Source organism: Condylura cristata, unplaced genomic scaffold, assembly GCF_000260355.1.
Source record: "Condylura cristata isolate star-nosed mole 26May11 unplaced genomic scaffold, ConCri1.0 scaffold00021, whole genome shotgun sequence".
NCBI classification, from domain to species: domain Eukaryota; kingdom Metazoa; phylum Chordata; class Mammalia; order Eulipotyphla; family Talpidae; genus Condylura; species Condylura cristata.
The window spans coordinates 28731390-28752475 of NW_004567122.1; the positions used below are offsets into that span (position 1 = coordinate 28731390).

Consider the following 21086-nt stretch of genomic DNA (forward strand, 5'->3'; position numbering starts at 1 on the left):
AAAGCTTGAGTGGTTATTTAGAAACTGAATAGAAGGCTATGTAAGATAGAGTGATAGAGTGATAAGATTTGGGTTTTCCTTTGTCTGGCAGAGAGAGAGACTTTGCAGTAACAGCCATTTGTTTTTATTAATCAGCCAGTTGTTTAATGACTTTTGACTTCAAGAGGAATTTCTCACCCTGGTGCAGTGCTTGTATGTCTAAAGCTGAGGCAATCTAATTGTAAGCTGAAGGTTGCTCAGAATATTTTGATATTACGATTATACAAAAAAGGGAGGTCATAACATAAGTTAGCGTGGAAAGTCTGATCTTTCAGAGCATTTCCCCTCCATCTGTACCGTATCTGTCGACAGAGGTTGCATAGCTTGTGTCAGATTTATTTATTTATGCGTGCAAGAGCTGGGGTGCGGGCTAGAGGTGGGGATTGGGTGAAAGGATTCACCAGAAACAGAGTGGGGGGCAGAACAGGCAGATCTACTGAAATACTCTTAGGGGGGCAGTGGGCTAGATAGGAAAGATCTGTGCCATGTGGGCCAGCTCCCTTGCTGGGGGTCGAACTTTTGCTGCAGTGGCTGCTGATAGCTTCATAGTGTTGACACTTGACCCCATGAACCACTAGGGAGGTCCTTTAGAAAGTTTCTTAAGGGAGATAGGTTTAAGGTCTTTTAAAATATATCCCTAAATTATTCTCTAATAATTCTACTTTTTGCTAGTTTTGCTGATGTTCATAGAACATTATCAGTTAAAATTACAGAGTTTAATTCAAACTTATTATAAAGGTGGTAACATTGGGCCATCCCCATTAGGTATTACCACCATAGTGCATCCACTATCAGCCATACTCCCATACATCACATCCACAGACCATTATGCCTCTGTCCCTTCCGCCCTGTTTTTTCTTCTTTATTCCCTCCCTCCCCCGCCCATTCTTTTGTCAGCTAATAAGGAATAGTTTTTCAGCTTTTTAAAATAAAGATTTATACATACAGAACTGGGCTACAGGTCAGAGGTGTGGGGGGTGAGAGGACTCACCAGAGACAGAGTGGGGAGCAGAACAAGCAGCTGGAATGAAGTACACTGCTGAGGGGAGCAGCGGGCAGATCAGGAGAGGCCTTCCATGCCATGTATGGGCACTCCCCTGGCTGGGGATCAAACTAGTGTTGCAGTAACTTCAGTAGCTTCTTAGAGCTGTGTTTTAACTGATTTTGCCACCAGCGAGGGAGGGCCCTCCAACTTGTTTTTAACTATTTAGTTACTTTGTATTCCATATATTAGTTATACTGTCTAATATTTATCTTTCACTTTCTGACTTATTTTGCTTGGCAGTATCCTTTTAACGCTATTCATGCTGCTGCAAATGGCATGGGTTTGTCCTTTTTGATTGTTCAGTAATATTCCACTATACATACACCACATCTTCTTGATCTACTCATCTGTTCTGAGGCACTTAGGTTTCTTCCAGAGTTTACTATAGTAAATAATGTTGCAGTAAACATGGGAGTGCAAGTTTCCTTTCAAATTAGTGTTTTAGAATAGATGCCTGGTGAGGTATTACTGGTAGAATGGCAGGCTGTGTTTAATGTTTTGAGATACCTCCATTCTGCTTTCCATAAGGGCTCCACTAGTTTGCATTCCCACCAGAAGTGTAGGAATTCCCTTTTCTCCACATTGTTACCAGTACTTGTTTTTGGTCTGTTCATTATGGGCCAGTTTCACAGGTGTGAGGTGGTATCTCATTGTGGTCTTAATTTGCATTTCTCTGACAGTATGTGATTGTGAGCATTCATGTGCCAGTTGGCTGTTATAAATGTCTTCTTTGGAGAGGTATATGTTGAATTCTTTTGCTAATTTTTCAATTGTTTCATAAATTCTTTGTATATCTTTGATATTAGTCCTTTGTCAGACATATGATATGCAAATGTTTTCTTCCATTCAGCTTTTTTGTTTCAGTTATGGTTTATTTTGCTGTACAGAAGCTTTTTAGTTTGATATAGCCCCAGCCGTTCATGTTCTTTTTTCCTTGCTGTTGGGGATGAGTCCCTAAAAACATCACTAAAGCTTATGTCATGAAATGTTTTGCCTATATTTTTTTAAATTGTTTTATGACTCTAGGTTTTACATGCAAGTCTATGATCCATTTTGTAACTCAAACTTATTTAAGGAAACGGAAGTTTATGGATCTTTGTAAATGGGAATTGCAGGAGTAGCTATTGGTTAGTTCAGCCATAGCTAGATGTGACTGACTCAAAGTAGATGAGGCTTTCTTCATCAGTTGCTTCCATGTGTTTCAGTTTACCTCTCCACTATGGTGGACAAAATGCCTACCTCTGGTTTGAAGTACTCATCCTAGTTTTGTCATCCCAGCAGAAAGAGAAATTTTCTTTCTCAGTGTCTATATCTTACTCAAGTGGGCACTACTTGGGTCATGCATATCTTAGCACTGAATCAATTTCTGTTGTCAGAGGAGAGGAACCAGTGAGTCTAGAGCACCTGTTCACCCCAGGGCACGAAGAAAGGGGGCAAGTGAGTTCTCCAGAAGAACAAGGGCTTATAATAAAGAAAGTGGTGTTGAATAGGAGCAAATTAACTTTGTGACAGGTAATGGGATGATACAGTTCATTAAATTTTTGTATATTTTTAGAAGTATAAAATGCTTCCTTTTGAAAAACTTTCCCTACTTTGAGGTTATCGAGTTTGATTATTTCTTCATGTTTATTAATAGAGACTGATATATGATAAACCTTATGAGAGTCCCTAGGGCTGTGATGATACCACATTAGTGCTTCTTTATTGAAACTCTTATTTTTCTTACCAATAAGGAATTCTACCAGGTTTTCAAAAAATTGAGACATCAGTTTTTGGGGGCTGGTAGTGATTAGCATAGAAATTTGTCTGTTGGTTGACAAAGATAGCATTAATATGGAGTTGAACATTGATAAATTATCATATATGTTTCTAATGGTTTTATGGTGGGACAAAATTTATGGTGACTCTGGAGAGAATAGTTGAGTCTGTTGACCAGAACAAGGACTGTAGCTAAAGTCATTGACTTATACTGTGTAGCAGATCTTTTTTTGTTTGTTTGTTTGCATTTTTGGTTCCATAACTGTCCTACCAGTAGTCACAGCCAGCTACCTCTCATTTATGTGCTGTTATTACAAGGTAGAAAATAAAAAATTACCTAGATAATTTGCTGCAGTCCTTTTCTCTCAGGTTGAAAAACATTTAATAGACACCAACATACTCTTTCTGCCCAAATGGCTAGAAGCTAAAAAAAAAAAAGGAGTAAATTCTTTTATTAAATCTCTTTGTTACTTAAGTAAAGTACAATGTTTCAATGTTTAGATTATAATTACCTCTTCACCCCCATATCTGTTTATGCTCAAGCAGTATTGATCTTAAGATTTTTTGGGAGGCTTTTCAAATTCTGGCTTTTGGGACATTACTACATTTCAGGTAAACTTTGATTACAGTACAAGTATATTGTCATGACATCAGTTTGTTGTGGACGAATCTATGTTGCTCAATACTAATTCTCAGTCATTACAAGAACTAATGTTTTAGTTAGACAGTGTCTAGTCACTTCCAGCAAGAAAGCAGTACTTAAGGACCTACTAAAATACTACTTGAAAGTTTGCTAGAGTCTGGGTGGTCTTAGCACTTGCAGTTGATTGATGAGAATATGCAGAGATTTTTTTTCAGTGTTTTTAAATCTTGAAAGCACAGAATTAATCAGTTACATAAAACTGACGGTCTCAGGATATTTTTGTGAAGAGAGAATAGACAATAGGGTTTTAAAATCATGTAAGACATCCTCTTTTTATTTAGTAATTATAAAGTGAAATTGAGGATATAGATACCATCTTCCTTGTTAAAGCTTGAATGATTCATGGAGCAAATACACAGACACAAACACACAAAGGTATGTATGTGTGTATGCATGTATGTGTCTATTTTATTCTGTTGTGAATCTTGGCAAGGCAGTTTTAAGGAAAAAAATGTATTTTATCCCTGACAAAAAGATACTGAGCACAGGCTGTCAGGTTCTTGAGGTATAATTTTCTCCCTGGTAACTGACTAGAGCCAGATTGAAGGAGGTGAAAATTGTTCTCCTGTCTAAGTGCAGATGTTGATAGCTTCAGACTGATGTACCCACATCTAATATAGACAACCCAGGAGATAGATGTTAACAGGCAGATGTGATCAGGACAAAGCAACTTTCAGTACTGTGTCAAATAGGTTTTAAGAGATAGGGTAGGAGAGTAAAGTTTGGGTTTGCTAAATCTGTGAAGACTTGAAACATAGCTTCGAGGAACTTTGAGTGGGTGTATGAGATGGCATTTTAATTTGCCTGATCTCGTTAGTATGGCTTTCATCAGGTTGGACTCATGAGCTTGATCTTACATATGGGCTCTTTTGTTTTTTGTTTGTTTTTTTTTTTTTTTTTGCAGGAGAAAAATGACTAACAAGTATTCCTGCCCTGGAAGAATGTTGAATCTGGGTTTCAACAAGTGTTAATGATGATGTTACAGACAAGCAATAGCAGAGAAACATTTAATATTTGAAAAAGATTAAAGTTAATTAGATTTTCAGATTAGTACACTTTCTTCATTACACCTAACAAGAAATCAGCTGATGTTTCTTCCACTCTTGCTTATTTGTTACCCTACTCCCCCTCCCATCCCACTTTCCTGTTTCCTTTCATTTTTGTGCATGTCTCTCCCCCCCCCCCCTTTTAAAAAGATTTAGTTATGCATACAGAACTGGAGTATAGGCCAGAGGTACTGGGCAGTGAGAGGACTCACCATTTACAAAGCAGGGAGCAGAATAGGCAAACTGACCCATTGTGGAAGTGGCTGCGGCTAGCTTCATAGTGCTGTGCTTTAACCTGTGCTGTGCTGTTATAACACCAGGAAGGGGCCTGTGGATGTCTCTTTTTATGTGATCCCCTGCTGACTGGGTCTGTTGTAGGAAGTGCTCACACTACAATACCTACCCTCCATGTGTTCCAGGGGACTATGATTAATTGTTTATTATTGATCTTTTTCCTCCATTCTCAGAATTTAATATATTTTCTCTTGCTCTTAAACTAACGTGAGCAGGAAAAGCAAAATAGAAATTCCAAAAAAATAATTAACTGGTTGTATTTGGGTGTTTATATGTCTTAAAATTGTCTCTCTGACTTAAACTCTAAGTCTCGAGGGTGAAGGCTGTAGCATTGATTTGAGATGTGTCAAGGATGCTTTCTGCTTCTGGATCAGTACCCACGTATGTGTGAGCATATGCTTGGAAAGACTCAGATTCTGGTGTAATCTTAGAAGTAAGGAAAGGAGAATGAAGTTACTAAATTCTAATGTTCCCTGTCATTTTGAAATTTTTCTTTAAGATCTGTTTTGTTACAAAAATAAGTAACACTAAACTCACCATAACTTTTAGAGTTATAGTGAGTAATATTGTTGCCTTAGTGTATTTGTACAGTGTAGCTGAGGAAGTTATCTTAGGTATTAAAATTTTTACTTTGGCGTCACTTCAACCATGATGTTACAGTAACGTGGTTTCCACTAGTTAATTTCTGAAGAATGTGATTCCAAGTTGAAATGCATGTTATGCATTTATTTGAATGTGTAATCAGGAAGTAAGTGCCTCTCTTTGGAGTGTTTTTGAATAGCAGCAGGGCACACTTGAATTAGTAAAGAAAATGAGAACATGAATATGTGTGGTACTCTATTTTAATTTTTTTTTCCTTTCAAATCCATTCTGACAACTGGAAAAAGAAATTTCAATGCTACTTAATCCTCACGGCATGGGAAAAGAGAGTAGGTTGAGAGTTTTTCCAGGCTCTGCTTTAACTGATAACTGATTCAGATAGGCTTATCTTATTGTACTTAATAACATAATATATGTTTATTTCCTGGGTTTATTTTCAAAGGATAAATGATTTTGTGAATTAAAAATAGCATCCCAGGGAAATCCTCTTAAAGCATCTGTCAGTAATTCTTTGACTAATTGTTGTTTTTCCTACAATTGTCATGCATTGGTCTGTTTTTCTGTAAGTATACACAACTAATGAATGGAAAGGTGAAGGTACAGAGGGTTAAATGTTTTATTCAGGCTCATCCTCATATTACAGGGCATGTGTGTTATGGCAGATATATTTGATTCCTTCACTTTAGGGCTATGTTAAATGTTTTTTGCAAACAGATATTTCCAGTTTATCCTCATTAACACATGTGGAAACTGGCTTATTTTATTAATAAAGTATGTGTAAATAATTTTGGGGAGGTATAGGCAAAAGGGGATGTGGCTGTTTGGGAAATGACCATTAACTCTTTAATATCTTGATGTTATCAAATAATTTGTAAAAGCCTTATTCCAATCAGTTTATTTCATAAAATGAAAGTTTCATAAAATGAAAGTTGATGGAATGATAAAATAAAAGAAATAAGAACAGTTAAGCCACGTTCTGGTGAGGCGTTTTAAAGAGAATTTGGTATAAAATAGATTCAGTGGAGCTAGCATTATAAAAGTAGATATTAAGAATTAGGAGTTCCACAGTTGGGAAGCTTTAACTACTTCAATACTTAGACACAGGACAATTTTTTTTTTTAAAGATTTATTTATGCATACAGAACTGGGGTACAGGCCAGAGGCTCAGGGGCGGTGAGAGTCTTCACCAGAAACAGAGTGGGGAGCAGAACAGGCAGATTGACGAAGTACACTGCTGAGTGGAGCAGCGGGTGGGTCAGGAGAGGTCTGCCACACCATGTGGTCACCTCCGGGGCAGGCTGGGATCCAAGTAACAGACTCACCTATGATTTTGATTGTTATCCCTCTCTCCCCGCTTTGGCTAATTGCTGGGTAGAATAAAAAACGCTCTAAGCAAATAAGCAAAAGTGAGTTTCTGCACTGAGTATGTTTTTGACAGTGAGAGCATAAGGAAGGAATTAAAAATCAAGTATAGTTTTGTTATGTAAATATTAAACCAACGGTTAACATTACAGTCTAGACCCTTTCATTTGTTTTCTATGAATATGTCAACATGGATAGAGCTATGTTTTGCTCAGTTGTGTTATTTTACTTTTCTCACTTAATGGATCCCCTTAACATCTTTTAGTATCATTGAGTGTTTACAACCAACTTCTGACTAAACAATACCAGAAAATTATTTAATATTTAAATAATGTTATTTAATATTATGGTCAGATTTTATTTCTTTATCAAAAATATAAAAAGACAGCCTTTTATTTTAAAGTCTGATGGGCTCCCATTGCTAACAAGTATAGTGTGAAATATTTGAGGAGAAAAATATCTAAAATAATTTTGAGGTAAAGAAATCAATCTGATTTAAGCAAGGTTATCTTGGAAGAAGGGGAATCAAAATTCCATATAAGATCATGTAATTGATCCTGAAATGATCAATTTGAATAGCCTTAAGATGATAAATGACTTTTAAATCTTCACCTGAAAACTTTGTCAGGTGATGAATAACTTCAGGCATCTTTCTCTATTGGTTGAGGTAGTTGATAACATTCTCATAGAATGTTCTATTTAAGAAATGTCTACATGAAGTCTGTGTCAGAGTTGAACTTCTGTTGCAGCAACTAAACAAAGAATGAAGGCAATGAAATGGGGCCTACATATGTCTCCATTAAATCGCCCCTTGACTTAACCATATTTTAGATAAACTTCTCAAGATAATTGCAACTATTTCACTACAACCTTATAAGAGGACTTGACAGTGTATGCTAATTTTACTTTCTCCTTTTTGTAGTGACACAAATAGCCATGAGATTATTACACTTAAGAAAAAAATGTTTGACTTTTTGAGTACTTTAGATTATCCCTTTTGAGGAAATTGAGTTTTATGTATCACAGGTTGAATTAAAGATTCCACATTTTTATCATTTAAAAACATTTTTCTTTTAAAGTATATTCTTTATATACTTTATTCTTTATATTCTTCATATTCTTTTATTCAACAAAAATAAACAGTAGAAAATACACTTCCTTGTGATACAGTATCTGTTGTACTTTTCCTGTATGTTGGAATAGTCTTTCCCCATCCCACCTCCATGACATAAGTACTTTGATCTCCTTTCTCATTGTACAGTACTGATTTTGCATTATTTATCGTGGAAGTTAAAAAAATTCATAAAAATGATACCTAGAAAAGGGTAGCTTTTATAACTCATAGTATATAAATTGTGGTCTTCTGGTTTGTCAGAGTTCTTGTTCTTATGGACTTAAAGGTTAGAAAAGGTTCTGGCCAAGAAACACATTGAAAGTAACATTAATACGATTTTAGGGAAGACACAACTGCACTCTATTTTTTTCTGTCTCCTTAGAGGACTTTTGAAGAGTATACAGATATTTTCATAGCTGATTTTCTGGGAATCTGACATCCTTTTGTTATGGCATTGTGGTGGTGGTTTTGGAGCTGAGAAGTTGTAAATGGGATAGGCAATGACCAGCCCCTAAAAACTGGAAGAAACTTCAGATTGGCCTCAATATTTTTTTTTTAAAGATTTATTTATTTGTACATACAGAACTGGGGTACAGGCCAGAGGCTCAGGGGTGGTGAGAGGCTCCACCAGAGACAGAGTGGGGAACAGAACAGGCAGATCGATGAAGTACACTGCTGAGGGGAGCAGCGGGCGGGCCAGGAGAGGTCTGCCACACCACGTGGTCTCCTCCGGGGTAGGCGGGAATTGAACTCATGCAGAAGTGGCTTTAGCTTCTCAGTGCAGTGCTTTAACCCGCTGCGCCACCAGGGAGGGCCCTGGCCTCAATAATTTTAAAGATGAAAAACTAACACTGGCCCTTCCTGGTGGTGCAACGAGTTAAGACAGCACTGCAAGCTAGCCACGGCTGCTTCAGTGCGAGTTCGATCCAAGGCCCTGGAGGTGATCCACATGGCGCAGCAGACCTCTCTTGTCTTGCCCACTGCTCCCCTCAGCAGTGTACTTCATCATTCTCCCTGTTCTGCCCCCTACTCTGTCTCTGGTGAATCCTCTCACAGCCCCTATACCCCAGTTCTGTATGCACAAATAAATAATTAAAAAAAAAAAAAGGGCCCTCCCTTGTGGCGCAATGGATTAGGACTCAGCACTGCAAGCTGGCTGCAGCTGCTTCAGTTTGTGTTCGACCTCTGGCCTTGAAGGTGATCCACATGGTGGAGCAGACCTCTCTTGTCTGCTAACTGCTCCCCTCAGCAATGTACTTCGTTGATCTGCCTATTCTTCTACCCACTCTGTCTCTGGTGGATCCTCTCTCCACTCCTGAACCTCTGGCTTGTTACCCTAGTTCTGTATGCATACGTAAATCTTTTAAAAAAGAAAATGAAAATAAATAAATCAACTAGGGGGAACTAAGTTAAACTTTATTTGTTGCTGTTACCCACAAAGCACTAGTTTTTGCTGCTTTTTGCACTGTGAAGATTTAAATGACTAGGACCCCCCTCCTTCCAGCTTTACTGTTTCAACATTAAAAATTTTTTAAAAATCCTATACCTTTTTAGAAAACTTGCTGGCATGACTTTGTTTCTAAAAATAATAAACATTTGGTGTGTGAGTAATGAATAGATTCTGGAATTGGAGAAATTAGATCAGGAAGTTAAAAAAGGCATGGGAGTATTTGTTGAGCTTTAAATTTATTACCTCACTCAGTTTTCAAAACAGGCCAGCAAGGTGGGAGATGGTGTTCTTATTTCATAGAAGAGAAAACAGGTAGCAGAGAAGCAACACAGCTGGATTCAGACCAAGTTTCAACATCTGTTTTATCTAGATCAGACAGCAATCTGGGAGAAAAGTAGTGTATATCTAGTAGTGTATATCTATATATATATATTCATCAACATTCCTTGGAACATTCTTTGTTTTAAAGGATCAACATAATAGAAGCTTTCATTTACTACTCAGCAAATAAAGGAAAAAGCCAAACTTTCTCTTTTGCAGTTGGTGGTCTCAGCAGGGGTCCATGCTGGTGCATGCACATATGTGCATACACACTGGACTCTTGCCCCGCCCCTGCAAGTTTATAGAACAGTAAATTGCTTTGAATGGAATTTGCTCAAACTATTTGAATCTTCTGAAAGGCCTTGTTCTTTCCTGTTGCTGTGAGCTTTTTTCCCCACTTCCTTTACAATTCCCCTTTGTCCTGTTTTGAAGTCCAGAGGAGCTTAACTTTTTATCCCCATTTTAGTAGGGGAGTATGCTATGGTATAGACATACTGATAGCATTTCATGGTCACTAGAGGAGTAATCATGGGTTCTGTTCAGTTTGCTTCTCTTTAATACCCTAGTGTAATTGAGTAGAGACAGTTGGGAGAAGGCCAGAAGATCCAGTTATTTTATCAGAATAGGCAGATCCACTGAAGTACACTACTGAGGGGAGCAGCAGGCGAGACAGGAGAGATCTGCTGCACCAATGTGGATCACCTCCGGGGCAGGATCGAACTGGCACTGAAGTGGCTACGGCTTGACTTAGCTTTGCAGTGCAGTGCTCCAACCTGCTGTGCCACCAGGGAGGTCCCAGTTTTAGATTTTTTTTATTGCTGACACTATTATGTTCATTTCTGTTGTTTGTGTTTTCATCCTGTAAAACAGGTGATTTGATGAAGACTGCCGCAGGAGAGTTTGCAGATGACCCCTGTTCTTCTGTGAAACGTGGCAACATGGTTCGGGCAGCTCGGGCTTTGCTCTCTGCTGTCACCCGACTGCTTATTTTGGCTGACATGGCAGATGTATACAAATTACTTGTTCAGCTGAAAGTTGTAAGTATAGGCCCGTGCCTGTTATTTGTTTATTACTGTGAGACTGCTGCTGGCCTAGTTATATACTTAGATGCACATTCCTTAAAATTTGGTTTAATTTTGAATTCAGTTTTTACCTAAATGGGCCAGGAATATTTTTGTTTAATATCTATTTACTACTCTATTCCAGAACATCCTATCTTCCACTTTAAGCCTGTATTGTTTTGGTTGTAAGTGAAGAACTTGTAGCAAATTGTTTTGTTTTTCATTTTAGTTAAACATTTCCTTTGTTTCACAGTTGAGAAACCAAAATAAGTTAAATTGTGTCCTTTTAGATGGAAGTCAGTATAGATGGAAGTCTTACCTCTCTCTTACAGCTTCTTTGTAATGGCTGTGCAAATATTCGAGGGCTATGTAAGTGCAGTGAAAGTTTGGATTGCTATCCGAGTAACTGTTAAAAAGTTCTACATTTTCTTCATATATGGTCTTGTATTGAGTTTTCTTTTTTTGGGGGGGGGTGGTGGGGTGTGTTTTATAGGTGGAAGATGGTATCTTGAAACTGAGGAATGCTGCTACTGAACAAGACTTAGGAATACAATATAAAGCTTTGAAACCTGAAGTGGATAAGCTGAACATTATGGCAGCCAAAAGACAACAGGTACAAGCATGATTTGGGCATGTTAAAGTTGTTTAGTTGTGTTATATAGAGGGGAAAAATTGATTCTAAGGTTTTCTGAAGGGAAGGTACCAATACCTCCGTCAGCCAATATAGCTCCATTAAAATATTTGTGAAATAGCTATTTAGTATTGCGTTATTAAAGCAACCATTAAGTTTCATTCATCTTATGCTGTTTAATTCTTGTGAAAAGCCTCCTTTAGGTATTTTGACAGTTTGCAGTAGTGTCTAGAGAGGTGACCAGGGCCTTTCTTATGTGTGTTTGAGGATTAATTTAATAATGGAATTTAATCAGATTTTTAAAAACCTTAAACCAATTGAAATTACTTCTGTATCAGAAAGCATCTCTACTCCCGTGTTTTGTCACTTATTAATCATTATTTATAGCTTCCATACTGGTATTTGTGTTGTATGGCACATGGATTAGTGATCTTTTCCAGATTTTGGTAGTTGTTTGTGGGGTTTTGCTATTGGGGTGCTTTGAAGTGTTAATTAACTTTGAGTGTTCTGTAGATACACTGTCATCTCTTCCCATCCCCCTAACTCCCCCTCCCACCTCCTGTAACATTTGTTTAAAAATTGAGGTAACATTAGTTTACAATAGTGTATGTGGTTTAGGGGTCTAGGTTCACATACATGTTACACTCCCACCATCACATCAGCGGTAATCTTTCACCATATTCCATGTAGCCCCTCTCCACATTGCTCCCTATGTTTGTCCTTCCTTCTCTGTTAGCTTAACTCTGTAGTCAGTGTCCAAAGGATTTGTTTTTGTTTTTGTCTGTGTTTTGTTTCGCTTCATTCCATTTGTGAGTGAAGTCATCTACTATTTGTCCTTTTACTTCTGACTTACTTTATTTAGCATTATCCACTCCAGTTCCATTTGTAATGTCACACATGGCAAGATTTCATTTCTTAATAGCTGAGTAGTACTCCAGTGTGTAAGTACATACCACATCTTCTTTAGCTGCTGCTCATCTATTACTGGGAACATAGGCTGTTTCCATAACTTGGCTATAATATTACATATAGTGCTGCAGTGAACATAGTACTGCATATATCCCTTCAAATTGGTATTTTTGCATTCCTTGGGAATATAATCATGCACGCATGGGATTGCTGGACCCTATAGTGTAGCTATTGTTAATATTTTGAGGAGAGTTTGATACTGTTTCAGGAATGGACACCAAAAGTGTGCAAGAGTTCCCTTTTTTTCCTACGTGAATGATTTTTCATGTACCTGTTGTCTGTCTCTATGTCGTCTTTGGAGAAGTACCCAGTTAGTTCTACTGCCTATTTTATGATTGGGTTATTTGTTTTTTTCTTGTTTCGTTATTTGAGTACTTTGTAGATCTTGTATTTTAGCTGTATGATGCAAGATACCTTCTCCCTTTCAGTAGAATGTCTTTCATTTTAAAGATAGTTTCTTTCACTGTGCAGAAGCTTTTTAGTTTGATGTGCTCCATTTGTTTATCTTTACTTTTGTTCCTGTTATTGTTGGAGTCACGTTCCCAACACCATTCTGAAGCCAGTGTCACACATGGCTTTTTGATTGTGTTTTTTTTCTATGTACCTTATAGTTTTTGGTCTTAAACCCAAGTCCATTTTGAACTTTTGTGTATGGTTTGAGACAGTAGTCTAGGTTTATTTTCCATGTGGCTGTCCAGTTTTCCCAGTACCATTTGTTGTTCCCATTATATAATCTTCATTCCTTTATTGGAGATTAACTGTTCATGCTGTTCATGTAAATGTGGCCACCCAGCTTCTTAAAGCTATCATAAATCCTGATTAAGTTTGTGCTTTTAACTTTTTATTAAAAAAAACCCTGAAATTTCAAGATGAAATTTTTTTATTGCTAGCCAACATTTATTTTAGAATATTTTATGCTGCAGTTTATCGAAAACCTAGTTCTAAAACTGCTTGAACAATTAGTGATTTATTTTCTCACTAATTAGAAGTCCCAAGCTAGGTTAAGTGACCTTAGGGTTGTAAAATTTAAAGATTTTGCAGTATCATCAAGGGTTCTTAACATTTCTCAGCACTACCTTCTTCATTGTGTCTGGCACTGGATGGCTATAGAAGCTCTGAGCATGACATTCATGTATATCAGTGTGTCCAGTGAGGGGGAAAAGGACTATTTCTTCCATATGTCTCTCTTTTAAAGCAAATGATTTGGAAGCTCATAACTCTAAATCTAATTGTATCATATCCATTAATTAATTTGCTCTAAATCTGAATTGTATCACATCCATTTATTAATTACTCTGACTCACACTAATGAAATCTACCTTTTGCTCTGGTATAGTGATGGTTTTCTGAGAACAGAGAAACTCAACAAGATGGTTTTCTGAGAACAGAGACACTCAAGAGCTCTCACAGGCAGGAAAATGCTTAACATCTTTAATAAACAATAGCCTCAGTGCAAATGTCTAATATATGTAGTAGTTTCAGCTTTGGAGAGTTTCCATTTGATGCTAAGTGTGCCCTCAGTTGCCTACCGAGTAGGCAATTGGTGAATAGTAGTTGTTGCTAACGTTTTCAAGCTATAAAATACTATCAGAATGAATTCACATTTCTAGTATTTACATGATGATGTAGTTAGATGTGGTGAACTGTCTGAGTAATTTAGTTAATATACGCTTGATTTTATTTGTTGTGTAGGTTTGTGTCTCTGTCACATAAATCATAGATAGTTTATTTTGTTCTGAGGCTGATTGATCCTATGAAGAACTTTTTAACAGTGTAGTCATTCTTCAAGTATGGCAAGCTGGCCAAATTATATTCACAATTTTACTTAATGTTCTTGATACAGTTTCATTTGGATAGTGAAATGGATGTTAGTTACATTTAAAAATAAAGTTTCATAAATAGTCCTGCTGTATTGATATTTAGTCAGAACTTGGTTTATGAAGACTGAACTATTGTTTGCAATAAGTGAGAACATTTAGAATACTATTGTCATATATTTGCGAAATGGAGGCATGAATAAATTGATGTTCTTGAGGTAAGCTTAATAATGGTATGGCATTTTGTATGTCTGCTACTGGAGAAGTTTACTAGAAAATAATGCTCTTTGAGTTTGAATCAATGAAGAGTTCTTTACATAATCCCTGATGTATTATTATTTAAAAGATTTATTTATGCATACAGAACTGGGGTACAGGCCAGAGGTGTAGGAGTGGTGAGAGGATTCACCAGAGACAAGAGTAGGGAGCAGAACAGTCAGGTCGATGAAGTACACTGCTGAGAGGAGCAGTGGGTGAGACAGAGGGGTTAGAACAGACACATTGGTAATGGGTAGTACTGGCAGTGTTTATTTGTAAATAATCTGGACTGGGTGGGCTTGCCCATGGATACTTTAAGTCTTAGTTGTTTGAACCTAAGATAAGACATTGGATCAATATTATCTGTGTCTACAATTTTATATTGTCAAGAGGGAAAGGAGAGGAAATTGTGTTTCTAGTCCTTGATTAAAATGCGTGTTCTGGATTACATAGAAGATAATTTAAATTTCTTGGTCATTGCATGTGATTGTCTGAGTAGTCAGCCTATCTATAAAGAAGTTGGACTGTTAAGCATCAGCTTGAAACATACTTAACCTACTGGTTAAGTTGGAATTATGAATGGTGAATGCTAACGTAGTGCTAGGGAGTCTAATTTTATAAACAATCTATTATGTTACTTAATATAATATTTTTGTCCACTATTTGGATTACTTTTCAGTAGTATTTATCTTAGAAAGAATACTTATGATTGGTCATTATTCTTGTAGTAAATGGTGCTGCCTTGTGATAATCATTTCTTCTCTTAACAAAATTTAGCTTATTTGTACCAAAGGCAAAAGCAGTTCTAAACAGCAAAAGTAGAAGAACACTTTAGCTGTCAGGACAAATGATGATATTTAGCTGTCATTTTCATCACAGAATATATCTGCCATATATGGTAAATAGAAATCTTAGCAATAAGTTGTAGTGGGGACAAGACATTTAGAAAATGCCACTCAGAACATTTGCATCAGATATTTAAGCATAATGGTTAGCCCAAGAACCTTTGAGTCTTGAGGTGATCATCAATTTTCAAAATTCATGGGGTTCTGTTTCTTAGTATATAAGCTAATAAAGGTTTTAGAAAGGTAGAAGTTTTTCATATCAGGCTGGGCAGTGACTTTAGGAAGGCCAGGTGTTGAATAGTAATTCTGGTACCTGTTAACTTTAAGTGACCACCATGTCTTTGGTATCCTTTATGCGAGTTTCTGTGCTGATCTAGTTTATAGATACTAAGGAAGAATGCCTACACTGAGTGCAAAGCATTTTTTAAAACAGAAGACAATATAAATGCTTGAAGGCAAATGCCTTCTTAGAAGACTTAGAGTCCCTGGGATTGTGGTGAGGGCGAGACATTTAGAAAATGTCATGCAGAACATGTGCACCAACTGTTTAAGCATAATGGTTAGTCCCAGCCCCCTGTCATCAGTAGAGTCTTAAAATGATCACTGAATCTCTAAATCCACAGGGTCCCTTTTCTGAATATTTAGCCTAATGTACTATGCTATAGGGCATTTGGAGTGCTGTGAGCTATTACTTGTGAATTCAGATTCCAAATGATAAAAGAATTCTAAGAGGAAAAGTAAGCTGTCATGTTATATAAGGTTTGAATAAAGATGCAAACCTAAAATATATAGTGATATGAAATTTCAGAAAAAGGAAGCCAGTTTGGTGTCTTTAACGCTTAATTAGTATCTCTTTTAGAAAGAGGGAACATTAAATAGATAAATCAGATTGCAAATTTAGTAATTGATTTTGGCCTTTTTAAGCCAGTTTTCTCTTACTGTTTGCACATGTAATACTTATATTCAGAAACTTAAGTTTGTAACCTAGGATTCAGTTGATGACATCAACATGAAATTCTGTGATCACATATAAAATACAGTTAGAACAGGTCTGCTCGTAGTCACTTAGGGTTATCACTTCAATTTCTTTTCTTAGTGGTGATCACATTTACTAAAGACTTAGTATTTTCTCCCCTCAGAGGAATTTTAGTAAGGCTGGGATACCAGAAGTATTGTTAGGCTAAATGACAAATAAGTGATACTATCTATCTAGTCTACGAAATAGATGCCAGTGGTGGAAACAATGCCAGGAACCTCATTCCTTTTAACTGTGGATTGTAATTATGGGGTAGAGGAATTTGCAAAAGGGCAGTTTTACTTAAGACAGCATGCACATAGAGTATCACAATGAAATAACAAACCTTTTGGGTTAGAATCATGAAACACATAAATCTGTTTTACACCTAAGTAACTCATGTCCTGAGATGTTTGTGGGTTGGGGAAGTATAGGGGAAGAATTGCAAACTTGGGAGAATAACCTACCATACCCTCAGCTTTGAAGTTTTGCGTATACCTATAATATCCCATGCCAGAATTCTCAAATCTATTGTAATATATTTATAACTTAATAGAAAAGACCATCAAAATGAATCTTACTCTGCTTAAATGTGCTTCTATTTTAGTTGGAGTAGGTGCAATCAAGATGCTAATAAACAGTTTTGTTTGTTTAGTGCTGTCTGCCTTTTTAATTTTTAAAAAAAATTTTAAAAAAGATTTATTTATGCATACAGAACTGGGGTACAGGCCAGAGGCTCAGGGGCGGTGAGACGCTTCACCTGAGACAGAGTGGGGAGCAGAACAGGCAGATCAATGAAGTACACTGCTGAGGGGAGCAGTGGGCGGGTCAGGAGAGGTCTGCCACTCCATGTGGTCACCTCCAGGGCAGGCGGGAATTGAACTCATGAGGAAGTGGCTTTAGCTTCTTAGTGCTGTGCTTTAACCTACTACACCACCAGGGAGGGCCGCTGCCTACCCTTTTTATGTGTGTTATCCCAACTAATCCTCATAGCAATAATGAGAGGTAGTATTAGTGCTTCTGTTTTACAGGAGGTGAAACTGAGCACAGGGTTTTTTGTTTTTTTTTTTTAAATAACAAGGTTACAATAGCTAGGGAAGAGTAGAACTGGAGGTTCAAATCAATGTCTCTGTGTTTTGGAAAAGTTTGAACTCTTGTTTACTAAGCCTTCTTTCTGATGAACTTTTATGTCAGACTATTAGTGAAAATACTTTGTTAGTAAAATTGTAACTTTTCAACATTACTGCCATTTTTTATATGACTAGAATTCCATATAAATTGTCTTCCATGATTTCCTCAGATGTAGAACACAAAGAAAAACAGAAAAAGTGAACATAAAACACTCTAGAGATCTGATTGTAGAATTGAGTTTACCAGAGGGGAAAGGTGGGAGTTGGGGAACAAAGGTGGAAGGGAGACCAGAGGTCCCTGGTACAGGATTATGGATGCTTGGTGTCTGGTGTGGTGTGGTAACATACATCTGAAGATATCTGAATCTATGCCTCTGAATCATGTATACCAAATCATGTAAACCAAGGTTTACCTCAATAAAAAAACAACAAACAAACAAAAAACAATAAAAATGAGACCGTTCCAATTTCTGACTTTACTCTTGTAGGAACTGAAGGATGTGGACCATCGTGATCAGATGGCAGCAGCCAGAGGAATTTTACAGAAAAATGTTCCTATCCTCTATACTGCATCCCAGGCTTGCCTACAACATCCTGATGTCGCTGCCTACAAAGCCAACAGAGACCTGATATACAAACAGCTGCAGCAGGCAGTCACAGGCATTTCCAATGCAGCCCAGGCCACTGCATCAGATGATGCCTCCCAGCATCAGGGAAGAGGAGCCGGAGAACTGGCAAATGCACTCAATAACTTTGATGTAAGTTATATTAGGAAACTCAAGGTTTTAGAGAAAAGTGATGAAGGTTTCTGATGAAAAGTTCAGTTTCTACCTGGACTTGTAATTAAAAAAAAAAAATCCACTTGATTTTTCTTCCCTACCTCTTTCCCTTCCCTTCCACTTCTTCTCCTTCCTTTGTTAAATTATTTATTTCCTTTCTAAATTATTTTTTTAAGATTGATATATTTATGTGTACAAGAATTGGGGTGTAGGTGAGAGGACTCACCAAAGACAGGGAGCAGAACAGGCAGATCTACTGAAAAACACTGCTCAGGAGAGCAGGGGAGCAGCAGGCGAGGCAGAGAGATCTGCTCCACCATGTGGGTCACCTTCCTAGCTGGCCAGAGATTGAATTTGTGCTTCACTTTTAAATATTTGACGGAACTTGTGTTTCCTGTGGAGTCATTCTTTAAGGATCTAGGTTTGGTTTATTTCAATAAGATTTCAACCTTTTGGCAGATAAACTATGGGACATAAGAGACAGAGGGTACATGGACTTTTATCGTTCAGATACTCAGTCTGCTGAGATATGTATAGGTTATTATAACAGAAGTGCTGTCATAATCCTAATCTTGTCTGCCTTTACATACTTCTTGCCATCTTAACTGTAATGACAAAATTTGATCAAGTACAAGCAAATTAGGGGTTAAAATACTTTTTTCAGCATAGTACCATATAATTACCTTTATCCAGTTTATACATTCTGCATATACATGGTTTTATGTGTCAATTCTGGTCTATCCAGTGTATACATTCTGCATATACATGGTTTTATCCAGTGTATACATTCTGCATATAAATGGTTTTATGTGTCAATTCTGGTTTTAGTTTTGAGTGGGTTTTGTGTTTTTAAATTCCTACCCAGTATGCCTCAGGGCTTCCAGTAGATGGCAGCAGTTTAAGATTTTTTTTTAATTTTGAAATCAAAGAGTTAAGGAATTTTTTTTTTCCCATTAATGAGCGGAAAATTACCTGTCAGGTAGCTATCCTTTCATAAGTGGGGATGTTTTAAGAGTATCAATGTAATGAAGTGTATTTTGTTTTCAACTTTTTCTTTCCTTTTGCATACTTCTTTACTTTGGGCGTGGGTAACTGATCTTGCTGATACAACTGGCTGGATTAAGACTTTTTATAAGTCTGGGGCCCTCCCTGGTGGCGCAGCGGGTTGAAGTACTGCACTAAGAAGCTAAAGCCACTTCCACATGAGTTAGATCTCTGCCTGCCCTGGAGGTGATCCATATGGCGCCCGGCAGCCCTCTCCTGACCCTCCCACTGCTCCACTCAGCAGAGTACTTCGTCGATCTGCCTGTTCTGCTCCCTACTCTGTCTCTGGTGAAGCCTCTCACCGCCCCTGCACCTCTAGCCTATACCCTAGTTCTGTATGCACAAATAAATCTTAAAAAAAAAAATTTTTTTGTAAGTCATAAAGTCATGCTAATACTGTTGAGCCTGTAGATTACAATATGAGAACTTAATTTTTGTCTTGGAATCTTAACTATTAAATTATTTCCTAGCAAAACCTTTTGCTAGGTCTTTTACTGACTCTGTTGTCTCCCCACACCTCCTCAGATTTGACAGTATTAAGTACTAGACTTTTTTTTGAGGCATTAGGGGTTCCCTTTTGCCCTAAGTTGATTGCTATCTATCAGAGATCACTTAACCTCTTAGGGCTACTTTAATCATGAATTGAGCAGTTGGACAGAATGACCCCAGTCTCGTTATAAGTCTGTGAACTGTTACAAAATTCTGTGACCATTCTTCATTTCTGTTGCTCAGAAGACATTGCATATTTTGACCAGAGATAATCCTGTTATATCATAATTATTTTAGAAAAAATGATCTAAAATGTAGGTTAATACTGGTCATGGTATTGCATGTTCAGTTTTGAAATGAGGGCTCTTTGGAAGGGAAAAAATAAGTATAAACTTACGGAAAAGGGGAGCTATTTTCAGGAAAAACACTTGCCATTGAAATCAATAAGAATATGCTCCCTATAAAGAAATTTTGAAGGGAAAATACTCAACAGACGCCTAGCAGTGTGAAGATAAATTATAGCCAGTAGAGAAGTTGGAAGGAGGCCAATAACTATTGTCCTGATGGTGTTGATACTTGACCTTGTTCCTCCAGCTTCATTCTTACTGACCTTACTCATCACTGGTATAAAACTGGATTTAAGTAGAGTCACTGGAGTGAGAGGGTTGGGGAAGGAAGTGTGGGAGACAGGGAGAATTTACTCTATGTGAGGGGAAATTATACCTTATACAGTGGCTTTGTTGAGATCAGTTGCTATATCATCTTTCACAGAATACTTGGAGGTATTTCAACAAAGAACGTCTGTTTTAGACATAATAGGATAAATTTGAGACCAAATTGTTTATAAAATATGATGCAGTGCATGGGATGTGTAAGGAAAATAGATAGAAATGATTAAACAGTCCTTTCTGAAACTTTGAGGACAGAAGTCAATGATATTTATATTTTTTTGTGGGAGATAGTTCTCTTAATGACACATAGCAAGTTTATACTCTATGAATAGAAAAGCTGTTTACTTTCATAGTAATTCTTACTTGGTAATTTATGAATACTATATAGGTTGACCTTGAAATCTTCAGATTATGTAATACAAATACGATTTTTGTGTTGACATATTTGTTTTTTCCATTTGTGGTAATACACCGTACCCAGGCCTGCGCAGTTAATAGTATGCTTTCAGTATCATCTTTGGGAAGTTACCTTCCATAGACCAAGTTGTATGGGGTAACCCCTTACCTGCTAAAATCTTCTTTCAGGCGTTGGAATGTTTATGTCTTGATACTCTTAAACAGCACTATTTTGAATCATTGAGGAAC

General features: G+C 37.2%; 1 protein-coding gene across 2 annotated transcripts in view; it reads left to right on the top strand.

Moving 5' to 3' along the window:
• The window catches only part of CTNNA1 (catenin (cadherin-associated protein), alpha 1, 102kDa), a 305980-nt gene that overhangs the window by 181504 nt on the left and 103390 nt on the right, over nucleotides 1-21086 (top strand). For both annotated transcript variants that reach the window (XM_004686781.2, XM_012727837.1), the window contains exons 4-6: nucleotides 10603-10769; nucleotides 11287-11406; nucleotides 17947-18216. In XM_004686781.2, the coding sequence (XP_004686838.2) occupies nucleotides 10603-10769; nucleotides 11287-11406; nucleotides 17947-18216 (557 nt within the window). The remainder of the gene's footprint in view (nucleotides 1-10602; nucleotides 10770-11286; nucleotides 11407-17946; nucleotides 18217-21086) is intronic.